The 14,531-nt window shown below is 34.1% G+C and overlaps 1 protein-coding gene across 1 annotated transcript; it reads left to right on the forward strand.

The window, feature by feature from the left end:
* The first annotated feature begins 9,379 nt into the window (after positions 1-9,379).
* LOC102616903 (calmodulin-binding protein 25-like) lies at positions 9,380-10,606 on the forward strand. The gene has a single exon (XM_006481936.4). The coding sequence runs from the start codon at positions 9,513-9,515 to the stop codon at positions 10,218-10,220; it is 708 nt and encodes a 235-aa protein (XP_006481999.1). The 5' UTR covers positions 9,380-9,512; the 3' UTR covers positions 10,221-10,606.
* The last annotated feature ends 3,925 nt before the right edge of the window (positions 10,607-14,531 follow it).

The raw sequence follows: 14,531 nt of genomic DNA on the forward strand, positions 1-14,531 counted from the left end.
ATCTGAGCATCACTTAGCACATACATACAGGAAATTTTGTTCAATAAGAAAGTCGAAACTTAAAACATATAAGAGCAAACTTGTGAGATCTCTCGTGATGGCTGATCCGGAAGCAGATCCATTCTATCGGTTCTTGACTAGGGCACGCCTGCGAATTATACAGAAGGAAAACTATATGAGATGAAGAAAAATGAAAAGCTTTCACAAAACGTATTCCGCTCCATCATTAATAGTTACAGGTTTTAGACATCAACCATGTTCATAGTCAACTAAAATTTAGAAATGCTTTGCTTTTTCCTGTATTTCCATAGTCCACTGGAGTAAGCCAGTGAGAATCCAAATAAGTTTCTGAAGTTAGTGTCAAGGCAGATCAGGTCTTTTTAATTACTTATGTTCCACCTTTGTTTAGTTCATTAACTTGAATTAATTGATAAATAATTACAGATGTGGGTAAAATACAGATGAGTTAACAGAATATCTGTCAAACATATTTGCAGGGTATAAAAGAAAATGGAATTACTGAGAATGCAGCAAAAGAATATGTGAAAATCGTACTATTTCCAACATTTGAAACTTATCCAATGCTCGTAAAATCTTCAGAAGTAGCAATCACCATAATCAATATACAATTACTTTTTATCAAATATAAAATTTGTAAGCAAATTGCAGGACAGGAAAAGGAGATGGGAGTACTGAAATTTTGAGGAAATATAAACAAATCTTGTAGTTAGCAAGAGTTTCAGATTGATATGGTGCACATCAAGTCTTGGAAGCAGATTTCTTAAATTCATTAGGGGTGGGCAAAAAAACCGTAGTGTTAAAAAAATCGAACCGAACCGATGATTTTTTCTAATTCAGTTCGGTTTTTATTTTTAAAAAAAACCGAATATATCGTTTGTAAAAAAAACCGAAATGTCGGTTCGGTATTCGGTTCACTTAGCTGAACCGAAAAACCGAACCGAAAAACTGAATTATTTTTTGATTTTATTCAAATCAAACATGTGTTAATAATTTTATTCAAATCAGACATGATTTTATTCAAATCAAACATGTGTTATTTCTCTTTATAATATTATGATTATGTTTATATAGATGGAGTATTGGAGTTTGGTTATATATTTTGAAATTTTAATATTTCATATTTTGGGAGTATCTTATTAATAGTTAGTAAGATATTAGTGATAAAATGTGTTTTGAATACTTTGTATTTATTGTTAATATTTGTAATAAAATTAGGATAAATTAATTGTTGAAAAAAATTATTACATTCATGAGGCCCAATGGGCTAAAAAATTAAAAATTCAAAATAGGCCCAATAGGCCCAGAACCAAAAAAACCGAACCGATCCGAAAAGAACCGTTTGAGTTCGGTTCTTATTCGGTTCTTTTTATAAAATAACCGATTTAAATCGGTTCTACTTAATTTCAAACCGAACCGAACCGAACCGAACTGTGCCCACCCCTAAAATTCATACAATACCTTCAGGTCATAGCAACAGCCAACATACCCATAATCAAAAAGCTTTACTAGGTGCAACAAGTTCCAGCAGTTCACCAATCTAACTATTAAGCAGTGAAATAATACTGTATAGAATTATTGACTGGCAGATTTGCGATTCTTGCTTCCCGTAGTATGCTCAATCCACAGCACTCGAAAAATTTTCATTTGCAAATAAAAATAATAAATAGAAGGGGCGCTAATGAACAGTAGAAATGAATCCATGCCCTCTAAGTAGAAATTTTAAACGCAATTGGTAGGCAGAGTGTAACTGAGAAACAAAGTTACAACAATCAATCATTCCAGCGAAGGAACTACCGAACTAGGCAGGATATTTAATTATCATAAAATCCCCTGATCCAGTACAATTTCTTCCAAGTTCACAAATAAACAGTTTATGGAATTAACAGCAAATATCAAACAATTGAGCAAAAGTTATTTTTGAGGAAAGAAAATAGAGGAGACAGCATTTCTTGCCTGGTTGAAACCATTCGTTGTACAAAGCTAGGCTCGCGCTAAAAGGAACTACTTTTTCGAGTCATGTTAATCCCACTAATTTCAAGATTTTTAAATTCCATTTTCTCCAGGTCACAGGAAACCGGCTCCTCAGTACCCTTTGCCAACAGAAAATCGTTATCGATCATACCCAAGGACTTGTAAAATCTGACTTCCGGCAAAACCGCACATCGTGTAGTTCAAGTCTCAGACTTGTAAAACTCTGTCATCACCCATTTGCAATATCGGTTAATTGGCTGAAGATCGGTATTGCAGCAAAAAATCAGGGCAGGCGAGTCCCTTAAATGTGCCACAGTAACTTGAGTCTTATGTCCACCAGGACGATAGCTTGGAAGCAACAACTCTGGAATTTTCCTCGGAACCAAAATCAAATGACAAAACAACTGACACAGGCATGCAGGCAACCAATTCACAGTTCCATTGACAAATGCCATCGAAACCTCATCAAGCGCATAGCGTTCTATTTTAACTCCAATCGTCATACACAAATTGGCGCTCGCCGCTCGGCGAGTAAACCTCAACTTCAGCTGGTTTCCCATCAAAGAAACCCGCGTACAAAATCCTCACAATCTTGAAGTCATTACTCTTTTGGTCAAACCCAAGCCCAAAAGCCAAGGCTGTTAGTTTTACGATCCTCCAAATGGGGAGGATAGCAAGAACTCTGGCTCCGAAGAATCCTGAACTTCATAAATCGTAATGGAGGGATTCCAGAGGTATAAAGTTCGACAAAACGGCCGAGAATGGGACAAACAAATCAACCCATTAGAACAACCAACAAGCCTAAACAGCTTGGTCTCAGACTCACTAGTAAATAAGATTTCAATACTTGAATGCTCAACATAAGTCCTGTCATGCATTAAGGCGAATGCATCCTTGCCAGTAGCGCCAGTCTTGTGATGAAAAAGAAATCCATTACCATTACTATTATTATTATTATTATTATTATTATTATTAAAATTGAGACGTGAGGAAATGAAATTAGTGTTAGTGATCAAGGGACCCCGTGCTTTGCAAACACACGTACATCTAATAAGGTCCTTGGCTGGTAACCGGACAAGTAGAATATCGTCAGGAAGATGAACTAAAGACATTTTTAAACGTGTACATCAAGTGGGAAATTTTTGCTGTCACTTAGCTGGCTCTCTGCTGTGCTTCATTCCACGTCACTAATAATACAACAATAATAAAAGCTTCTTCGCTCAAAGGCTGAAAAAAAAAAAAAAAGCACTTGGCCCATGGGCCTAGTTGGACTACTAATTGTCTTTTACATGGATAAAAATGAAGCAACGAAGCAAATATTAAATATCAACGTAGTCTCTTCTACTTTTCTTTTGGCTTTTTATAGTCTCTTCTACTTTTTTATTTTTTAAAATACTGATATATTACAATTAAAACTCCACTAATATTTAAAACCAGATAGTAATCAGGACTCTCCATGATCACAAAGCGGGGAGCCAAATAAATCTCCTATCAGAAAGAGACTCGAGTCCCAGCCATTACTTAAACTCGAACTCATGCGCCCAAGGTTATTGAGAGCTCTGAGTTGCCAATGAACTTTTCTTTTTAGTTTTTAGTTTACAAATAAAAATATGTAATCTTCAACATCTAATAAATTATATGAACAACTTTGAAAATCTTATTAATATGCCTTTGCACTTCAAAATTAATTTCACAAGGTTTGAAATATAATTTACCAAATCAAGGTGTAATTTATAACTTTGGGGAAAATCAAAGTATCGGAGATTTGAGCTCACAATACAATAATTTTAAAACATTAAAAACAAAACCTAAGCTTGCTTATTCAGCTTTGCCTTTGAATCTTGATAAGTAATTTTAAGTTAACTGTGATTTGGGGATTTTTTTTGTGGGGGTGGGGATTATCCAATCATCCTTTTCTTGAGCTAAACGCATAGAATAAAGTACCCCGTCATCTTTTTGTCCAAAGTGACATCCACTTTTTCATTCAAGTTTGTTGTTGTTGCTCTTTGTTCTATTTTTGGGCCAATTTGATTCCTTCAATTATCAACTTGATCGTCAGGCAATGGCCTCGGTAGTGGGAGACAGGGGAAACTTTTAGAATCTTCTCTCTCTTCTTTTTATTTTTTATTTTTTATATTTGCATCTTTACCTTTTGATCAAAGCTTATTTTTGGAGATTTTTATTTTTATTTTTAAGATTAAGTGTTCACTCCATCCCAAGTTGCCAACAAACTCTCTACTTTCTCAAACTCTATATTTGCTTCATTCTCTTTGTTTAGCTCATTAAGTTTTTAAAAGTTTAAACTAAAAATTGGATGTTTTATCTTTAGGACATCCAAGTAAAACGTTGATATGATATAGTAACCCATGCACCCACTCCACTTTATATCTCGTGCACAAGCGAAAATTGGAAAAAAGAAAAAAAGGAAAAAAAATCCTCTAAAAATAGTGTGAATGAAAAAAATTAAAAAGTATGTAATATTGTTATAAATCATCCTCTACGCAAAAATAAAATCCAAATGGTTTGAAGAGGACAATCCTTTGCGAAAACAATTACATTGAATAATATTCAAAAAATATTTATTGACTCATTTTAATTGGAATTTATAATTTGCAGACAATTTTGTATATTTTATTTTCAATCGACACGTTACAAATGAAGAACCACCCACTATTTAGATAGTAACTCACTTTTCTTCTCACACATGTTTAAGTGCCTTTGTACAAATATGTGGGAGAGTACTTCTTCTAAATATTTGAAATAGATTTATCCTAATTGAAAAATAATATAAACCCTACCTCAACTCCATAATCCCACCAAAATAAAATGTTGAGATAGCTTTATTATTAATTCAACTTTTATTTATTCTTATGTGGAATTGAGTTGGAAGGTGTGGAGTTAAAGTGGGTTCTCTATCATTACTTATTCTATTTCAACCTAATTATTGAGTTGCTCTATATCAAATAACACAACGAAATACAAAAAAAAATAATAAATGAATGCTTACAAATCTTTCCTTAAGAAAAATAAAAATAAAAATAAATAAAAGTGAGATTCTCAGTTAAAGTAAGTAGGTGGGGTTCGGGTAGCATCTATGAAAATGTGAACTTGAGTTTTAAATGAACTGGATTAAACGTCACCAATCACTTTCTTAATAGTAACCTTAAAATTTATGCTATAAACATATATATTTTATTAACAAGCATAAAGTGTTGAAGGATATCAGTGTATTTATGTAACATTTGTGGGCAAATGCCAAATTTTACGACCTAAAACAAGCTAATTAATTACATTTGACCTAACAGGTAGAAACTACGGCAAAGTCTATGTCTACGGCATGCATGGTGTAGTAATTTAGCAACATCAAGGAAGGTGACCACAAACAAAAGCAATCAATTCAAAACGATAAGGATATGTGTATGAAAAGAGATGATAAAAATTGAAAATTTGCGTGGCCGGAGTGCTTCCCAAACAACACGAAAGAGGCCCACAAGTGCTTTTTTATATACATGGAATAAAGAAATGAGGTCATCAATGCCAGCCATGCAAGCCTTAGGCCTATCAATAAAGCAAGAAAATGTCTTTTGTGGATGGATGGATCCCCCACTCCATGTGTTACTATCACTCGCAATGAATAATCGTCGACCCAGAAACCAAATGCGTCAAGCAAGGCCGTCCTTTTAGAGTCGCAAATTGCCCTTCCAATCCCTCATTTGGTCCGCTTTAGTAGTTTTGAATGCATTCAATGCTCCCAATAAATTTTCAATTTCAGACAGAGGCGTCGTTATTTATTTAAAAAAAGAAGAAGAAGAAGAAGAAGAAGAAGGAGAAGGAGAAGAACTTTAATGCAATATTTATGCCTCCGGAGTATAATTAGAGTTTTGTTTTTTGTTTATCTTTTGTACCTACATATTGACTGACGCCTATCTAAAAATAGTATTTTCATAGAATACGATTGTCAGATGAGAGAATTGACACATTTCTCATACAATTACGGGTAGTTAGTGTTATTGTACATAATATCATATCCCCATTTTGCATGATTGCATACCATCTTTTCCCCTATCCCACCGCAGCTGATGGGATACACCTAAAACCAAACAACCTGCTACTGCTACACGTGGCGCACATGTGTGCGTCCGTAGGGGGGCGGGCGGATAGGATTCTTGCGGGTCTCTACTTCCGTTTCGGTTCGCCCGGGCCTCGCTGGCCCAATTAAAAGTTCCCCGAAATTATTTTTTTATTTGCTATTTTGGAAGTATTTAGATACCGGTTTAGTCATTTATTTATTTTTAAAATAACTATATTGTATTCTCAAGTCAATGCAAGACCCACAAAAATCATGTCGATAATGGTGCTCTGATAAAATAATCCTGGATTGGGAATCTGTTCTTATAACTACAGTTGGTGCCTCTTGACAAAGTTTAAATTCGTGCAGTCGTGTGTATATTTTGAAGTTCATGTCGTTATAATCCGAGCTCCAAAAAGATGTCACAAATTTATGGAAAAGTTGAAATTTATACAATTCTAACGTAATTTAAAAATCGGAAATGTCGGATTATATAAAATCAATGGCTCAAAAATTTAAGTAAAAGAACTAAATTAAAATAACCTCACCCTTTTAAAATTTATCCAACTTAATTTATAGATTTTTTTCGTGTAACATTCCTCTCAACAATTGCATGCATATTTGTTTACTGCTATTATTTGCAATATCTTTTTTTTTGAGTAAGACATGATCAATTACATTATTTGGGAACAAAATACAGTCCTATGTTAATGAAATAAACAAATTCATATGCATATTCAAACGCACTAAAAATTAGCTCAATCCAGATGAAGGCATCATATCTTGATTTCCTTTCCGCCGCACGACAGTTCTATCAATACAATTAAATGCATTATTCTTAGTGCATACACTGTTTCCTCAATATATATATATTTAATTTTTTCTGGTTTCTTTCTTATTTATTTATTGTCAAGAACATTTTTGACTAACAAGTAGCTTTAAAAACCCTGATATTGGTTAATCGATGGGGAATAAATTAAAAAAAAAAACTTAAATTTTTTTAGTTTTAAAATTATATTTATATAATTCATTAAAACGAAAGACATTCCTGTTCAATTAATTAATGAGAGGAAATAAATTAATAATATATATATAAGGATCACCCTATGTTACTAACATAGCACTGGTCTATATATAAATAAGGATTTGTAGTTGGATGTAACTAAACGTCGTTATAACAGCGTTAGTAATGTGGGTGAAGCTGAGGAAGGGAGCCGAGCCGAGCCGGGGCCGAGGCGGGAGAGGGAGGGGGGAGTATTCTTGAGGAACAAGACTGTCACCTGTCAGTGTACTGGGAATAAAGGCAGAGCTTTCGGTGTAAGCATCAAGTGTCAAGTCAAAATCCTATCTCTATCTGTACTAGTTGTGTAATTTTTTTTAAAAGTATTACTTGTACGTCACCATTTCGTCACGCCACCTCACCTCCTAACGTAATCGCTGGCGCCTTCCTTTTTTTTTTTTTAAAAAAAAATTTCAAATTTCATTGTCCTTCTAGAAATGGTTACTTACACTAGTTAAATTCTTTTATTTTTCATTATTTTTTATTGAGTTACAGTGATGTATGTGGTACTGAACAAAATTATTAAAAAAGAAAAGTAATAATTATAAGAGGCTATGGTAGTGAGTTCTAAATAGAGAAGCGAAGGGGAGCACAGTGAGCATTCCTAAAGAGAGGGAGAGCATAACGAGGAAAATTAATTAGAAAGGAGCATAGCGTGTATACGATTGCAGACACATCAACTCCGATGCTACCTAATCCCTTCTTGAGAATCTCACCTTCGCCGTGTGGGTCCTCTCTTCAATTCCGAGTCATGTTACTTACATAACTTTATTTTGTTTTCTCCTGAAAAAAGTATTTCTATTCTATTTTGCCATCAGTTTTTATTTTCTTTTATTTTATTTTGGAAGGATGATGCCAGGTGCCAACCTTAATGTTCGCTTGATACACTTGTGGTTTGAGATTTTCGTTTCTATTTAAGATTTTGTTAAGTTACAACCTACGTAATTTATAATTATTGTAATATATATAAAAATTAGTCATATGATAATGGGATTCACTATCATATTATATGAACTGTAGGTTATATTAATTAAAACATAATAAATTTCTTTTAATCAACGCGTGTCATTATTCAAAATATTTTTCTTTTATTTTTTTAAAGTGAAAGAGTGAATAAATGTCAAATCAATCTTTCAATCCCTATTTTTTTAAAAAAATTTAAATTCAAATGATCTACTAAATAAAAGTTTAAAGATCCTAATATTTTTAATTGTTGAGTTGCTCTAAATCTTATCTCACTTCAATCACATCCTACTATTTTACTTAGAAGAATATAATCTTATAATTAGTAATGCCATTGTGGTTTGGATACAATTTTGGACCATGAGATGGAATTGAATATAATTTTTGTAAGTATATTATTAGCATTAATATTATTCTTTCTTACAACAAAAGCGTGATATTTAATTAAGAAAATAGTGTGGGGTTCACGAAATTGATATACAAAAATATACGTTAACACTTAAAATGTAGCAGGTACTTTCATTAGTATGATTTTGCCTTTGCTTGAAGTGATTTAACTTTATATTAAATGCAAGATGTTGATTGATATAAAGATTCGAGTTACATATGTGATTGAAGCGCGGATAGAATCATAGATCAAGCAATGCCGGCCGTCTCTTAAGTTTTTAGTTACAGTTCTCTGAAGAATTAACCAAGCGAGGATATATTACGTCTATTAAAGATTCGTGATGGTTAATTTAATTGTTGCTTTATCTGGTGACGGTCTTAATTGGGAGGGAAACGTCGTTCAAGCCTTTACATATGATAGAAAGAATCTCGGTGGGTAGGCTCAATTGTAATTTTGTAAATTTTGAATGAAAATAATTTGAAACAATTGGGAGGATTTTGAATATACACTATTCGCGAGTCATATCACGGATCCAATCCAGGATCAATAATTGACGGTAACGGCGCAATTATAATATCAAAAAGCGGCAACAAATCACAGAAAAAGAAATAAAATATAAAATATAAAAAAAAAAAAAGGGGATAAGGAGGAGGGTGTCAGAACGCGTAAACAAGGACGCCAATCGAAACGACGCGGCTTGACCGTCAAAATCAAGTCACTCACTCGCTCGCACTGTCTCAAAGTCTTTAACACCAGCAGTCAACTATTCACTAAACCATGGTTAAATTTATATTTTTTTTCCATCCGTACAGCCGAACAACCGACACGTGTCCCCCCGAAAAACGCGGTTTCTCTCTTCACCCCCGCCCCCCCGCTTCACCGTCCTATTTATTTACGAGCTCTTGGCTCCCTTAGCCTCTCCCATTTCTTCCTCAATCACTCTCTAAACAAACTCACAATGAACTGAAGAGAAACCCCCCAAGGCCCCGACCCGAATTGAAATAACCATCAGCCCTTGTTTACACCAAATATTTACGAGAATGACATCCTCCGAAAACTTACCCAGCGTCGAAGCGTGGTCGTTTCGTGCGGCTTTCGCTGATTCTTGGCTATCTGAAGCCTACGCACGCGACACCGAAACACTTACCAAGGCCCTTCAAAAAACCTTCTCTAACAACAACAACAACAGTAACGATATTACTTACTCCGTCACTGAAACGCTTGCTTGCGATTTCACTCCGCCCTTCGTCGCCCCCGAAACTCCCACTGTGTCTAACGTCTCGGGCTCCGACCCCGAAACTCTCCCGAAACGCCAGCGTACCGCCGCCGTCGGCGGCCCGAATTCTGGGAAAATCACGAAGCGGAAGGCGCGTGCGTCCAAGAAGACCCAGACGACGTTCATAACGGCGGATCCGGCGAACTTCAGGCAGATGGTGCAGCAGGTGACCGGCGTCCGATTCGGCAGCGCGCAAGTGGCCATGGCGCCGGTGCTGAAGCCGGAGCCGCAGAGGCCCGGCGGCAGGTTGCACGGAATCGGCGGTGGGTCCTTGCCCACGCTTGACACGTCGGCCTTCTTGTTGGATCATCACCAGCAGCTGGGCCAAGCTCCCGGGACGGGAGTCGGGTCGGTCCTCGGGTCGGGTCACTTCGATTTTCAAACCTCGTTGGCGGGTGATGGCGCATGTACTGGCCTAGAGTTCGATGCTCTGTCCAACTTTCCCACTCTAGAGTCGTGGAAAGTGATGTGACCAATTTGGTGTTCTTTTTTTTTTCTCTCTCCTTTCTTAATCTTAATTTTAATTTTATGAATATGTGATTTTCCTTTTTGTTTCTTTTTTTAAAAAAAATGCTTAAATTAGGGTGGTAATTTTTGTAATGGGTGGTGATGGGGTCTGTCTGTTCATATATTGGGGGGGGGGGGGGGGGACATTTTGTTTATGAGCTTATTAGATCGTTAGTGATGCAGTATAGTTTTTGTCTTTAATGGTGTAATGGGTTGTAAGGGTATATTAGAAAGCAGCAGCAATGAATGAATGGGAATGGAGCTTATTTTTACTCGCATCATGTTTTGCTAACTACAAATGTACTCGATTACTATTTCCAAGTTATATATATAGACATCATTATTATTAAATTATTTTCATCAATCTGCAGGATGTTGTTGTAATAAATGCACAAATTATTTATGATGACGATGATGATGATGATGGCCAAATTAATCAGGCAATGATGTTATTATTGTACTTGTTTGTTTCCATGAGTTTTTTTGTCACCCCGCATAAGCATATAATAAAGTGTGTTTCCGGAGCAGATCTCCAATTACATCAAAAGTAAGGTGAGATGGCGGTTCATGAGTCACGACAAGAACTCGGTGTTGATTTTAAGATCCGTTTGCTGAAGTCGGTGAACAATCCGAAAACTAGACCACCTTCTTACCGCATCGGCTCTCTTCATTTTTGGTCCGTGAACGATTTGACGAATAATAATAGAAGAATGTGATTATTTCTCAGTTCAAAACTCCGTGCTCGAGATCTAGTGAGTACCTAGGTGTTGGATTATGGAAGAATGTGTTATTATCTTAAGTCCAAACACGTCTTTAGTAGATGACAAGTGTTATTTCACTTCATGCCCCCCTATTTGACAATTATGAACACGAATCATTGAATTGTCTATCGGTTCGATCTTCACATAATTTTTAATCTACCAATTAAACTCCTGTTTAAAGAATTCTAACTCCGTTAAAAGAAAAAAAAAAAAATCAAATGTGTAATTTGTAATTTTGATTGTAAATATAGACAAGTCTGTAAATGTAAAATTAAAATAAAACAAAAAAAAAAATTCCCAAATTAAGTACTTTGTTGCAGACTATGAATTTCGGTATTTGTAGTGGTTTGTGCTCAGTTTTGTCGAATTTAAAGATCAATACCAGTCGCTCTCAAATTTTTTCATCCATACAGACAATAAATAGCATACAGAAAAAAGAAAAAAACAAAAAAAAGTTGAGTGGCTCTCCAATTCCAAGCAAGTTCCCATTCCTCTCACCACATCATCTAATACTACCATTTACTTACTTGATTGACTTTTCGATTAAATTTTATTCTTTAATCAACGTGGTGGTATTAGTTATAGCAAAATTAACGAATCCTTAGCATTCCAAGCATATTGAAATGCATATTATTAGCTTATAAATATGAACTAGCCAGGAGCACAAATTTACTTAAAATAATGTAAAAATCCTTAAATGCGTTAAGGATGAACATGCAATCAAAACAGATTAATCTTTTGACTTTACAAAACAAGTGCCGAATTTTTAACACAACCCAGAAGTAGTGGTGTGGCAGGGGAAGGGGATCTTGATTTTTCAAATAAACATGGTATAAAATCGAATCCCATATTCGTTGCAAATTTTTTTTTTTTTTTTTAAACTTCATCAATTGACTTCTATGCTAGATGGTAACTGCTGAGTTTAATAATTAGTCCACCCATTTTGTGTTTCCTCGATTTCAATTAATAAATGCTTAAACAAAGCTAGTTACATTCACTTGGCTTCGGTCTTCTAGAAAATTTGTTATTATTATTTAGAAATTATAATATATGAAAAAAAAAATATCTAGTGTTTATGGTGATTTGGTGGATGCGTTAGCACCCGTGATTTGATTAATACAATTTATGTTCAATAAATTGACGAAGAATACGTATATAAAATAGTGCAAGTGCTTTCTTAAGTCTAAAGGTCCCTAAAAATTAAATTAATCATCTAATTGCATGGACTTGTGTCTCGGCAGACCTATTCAACTTCTTTTCTTCCTTTCAAGTCAAGCAAATTGTTATATATATTATCGATAATTAATATATATATATATAATAATGGATATTATTATAACAATATGTCCCCCCCCCCATTTTTTTCTTCTGAAAGTATGCCTTTTATTAATTTTTATAAGTAACTAGTTATGTTATAAAAGTAATATTGATTTTTTTTTTTTCATGTTTTTTACGCATTGTATGATTGAAAATTATACCTCTTATTACCCAATTGAAATATATTCTAATACGTTATTTAATTATGTTTAATATTTTAGTTATGTTAAGGACAACATAACTTTTTCTCAAAAAAATCTTTTTTTTTCTTTTTAAGGAATGAAAATTGAAATACCTCAGCAATTGTGATGTGAACATAACTTAAAAATTCAAAACTTTTTACGCCATATATCCTACAAGATTTGATCACTAAAACAACTACCACTCACTTACATACAACTTTTTGTTAGTAAACTAATTTAACTAAAGAAACTTCTTTCATGAAGTACACAAGTTGTACAATTTTAATTCAAATCTGGTTTGATAATAACATTGTATGTGGGAATTTGGGAACGAGTTGACAATTTTTGCAAGGATGGTGCACTTGATTTAATGTTTATTACTTTTATTTCTTAACTAGTTATTTCAATGAGTAACTTCATATTACAGTGCCCTTGCCACAAGTCTTTTTTTCCATTCAACAACTAATTTTAGTAAGCAGTCTCTTCTAATTAAAATAAATGAAAAAAATTAAAAAATAATTTGAGATAGTTTGTATCTTGTTTTATTATATGAATAAATTTATTTCGCCTTATTTTAACAAATTATAAAATTATATTGGAAAACATGAAAACATCAAATTTGAAACCTAGTAAACGTCAAATAGCGAAAGAGATATAGAAAAAAAAAAACGTCATAGTCTGTGGTCACACATTTTAGTGTGAAATAAGCATCTTCATTTTATTTTATTTTATTTTTCCTAACAATTTTTATGAAAACAACTTGCGACTTTTTTTTTCTCTCTTTTTTTTTTTTTAAAGAAAGCACAAAATGATTGCTGAAAAACAACAGCAATCGGCAAACATTTTGTTTCGATTAAAAGGGCATCAACAATTTGCATGATATGTGTGTCTGCTTCCCTTTTCAAGTGTAAGAAAGAAACTAATCCCATTTTACAAATAGCTTTAAGGGCAATAACATTGGGGTCAAGAAGTTGTTACATCTTCTTAGTTAAGATATATAATTTTGTATTAAATTAAATAAGTCGTCCATCCGAAAACCATTATTTAAATGATCAATGGATTCTTTTATTATTTAAAACTCTCACTTCAGTAAGTAAACACAATTTTATTGTTTAGATTTTTATTTTTCTAATAAGTAACGAGGTTGAAAAAGGATTTTTTAGCACTATATCTTTTTACAATATTTATTCGCTTCATTATTAATATTTAAGGTTTAAGTTCCCTCACTTATGTTTTGAAAGTTAAAATTACAATCACTCAATGCCAGTCCTAAAGGAGACCTCAATTTTAGTTAAAATCTAAATTTTTAAATCAATTAGTTTTGGTTCAATTCGCGATTCCTTGAAATTGAACCAAAATCCAGTAAAAAGACATATAAAATCTTCTCACATCGGATCCGATATGATTGGAACCCGAACTTGCAGAAATTGCAGGAAGAAAAAAAATCCAATGATTTTAGTTACCGTTTAATCATGAACTTGATCGGCGTTGGGTGGCGTGCCGGAGGCTTGAGGAATCTTGTGGGGCAAGTCAGAAACGGTGTGCTGTACTTGATTGTACATTTTTGTCGTATTTGTCTTGACTGACAGAGACTTTGCCACGCCATCAACGGCCGCATTCATTGCACTCTCCCTACGTGTCCCCAGCATGTGCAACGTGTGTGTAGGTGTAATCTCTTTAGTCTATTGTAACAACATTAAATTATTTCCGAATCATAGACCGTCAATTATCCTCCACAAGATGAAATCCAACGGTGCAAGCTAATAGCGTTGACTGTTGACTGCTGACTGAGCCAGTCAAGTCAGATAACGATATCTGCAGCCTTCTAGCAGTGGTAACATGATCACATGATAAACAAATCAAACAATCATCCCGGCCCCACCTTATTCAATGGGATACGTAAGAATTTTTCAATGAAAACTTGATATATATATTTTTTGCCTTCCCCCTTTGAAATGTCCATGTTTAACTATTGGAGTCTAAAAATATCATGAAAAGAAAACATATCAAAATATT

This window comes from Citrus sinensis, chromosome 6 (genome assembly GCF_022201045.2).
Source record: "Citrus sinensis cultivar Valencia sweet orange chromosome 6, DVS_A1.0, whole genome shotgun sequence".
NCBI classification, from domain to species: Eukaryota; Viridiplantae; Streptophyta; class Magnoliopsida; order Sapindales; family Rutaceae; genus Citrus; species Citrus sinensis.

Excerpts from the sequence above, each read along its gene's own strand:
- LOC102616903 (XM_006481936.4), top strand. The coding sequence starts at position 9,513 with ATGACATCCTCCGAAAACTTACCCAGCGTCGAAGCGTGGTCGTTTCGT.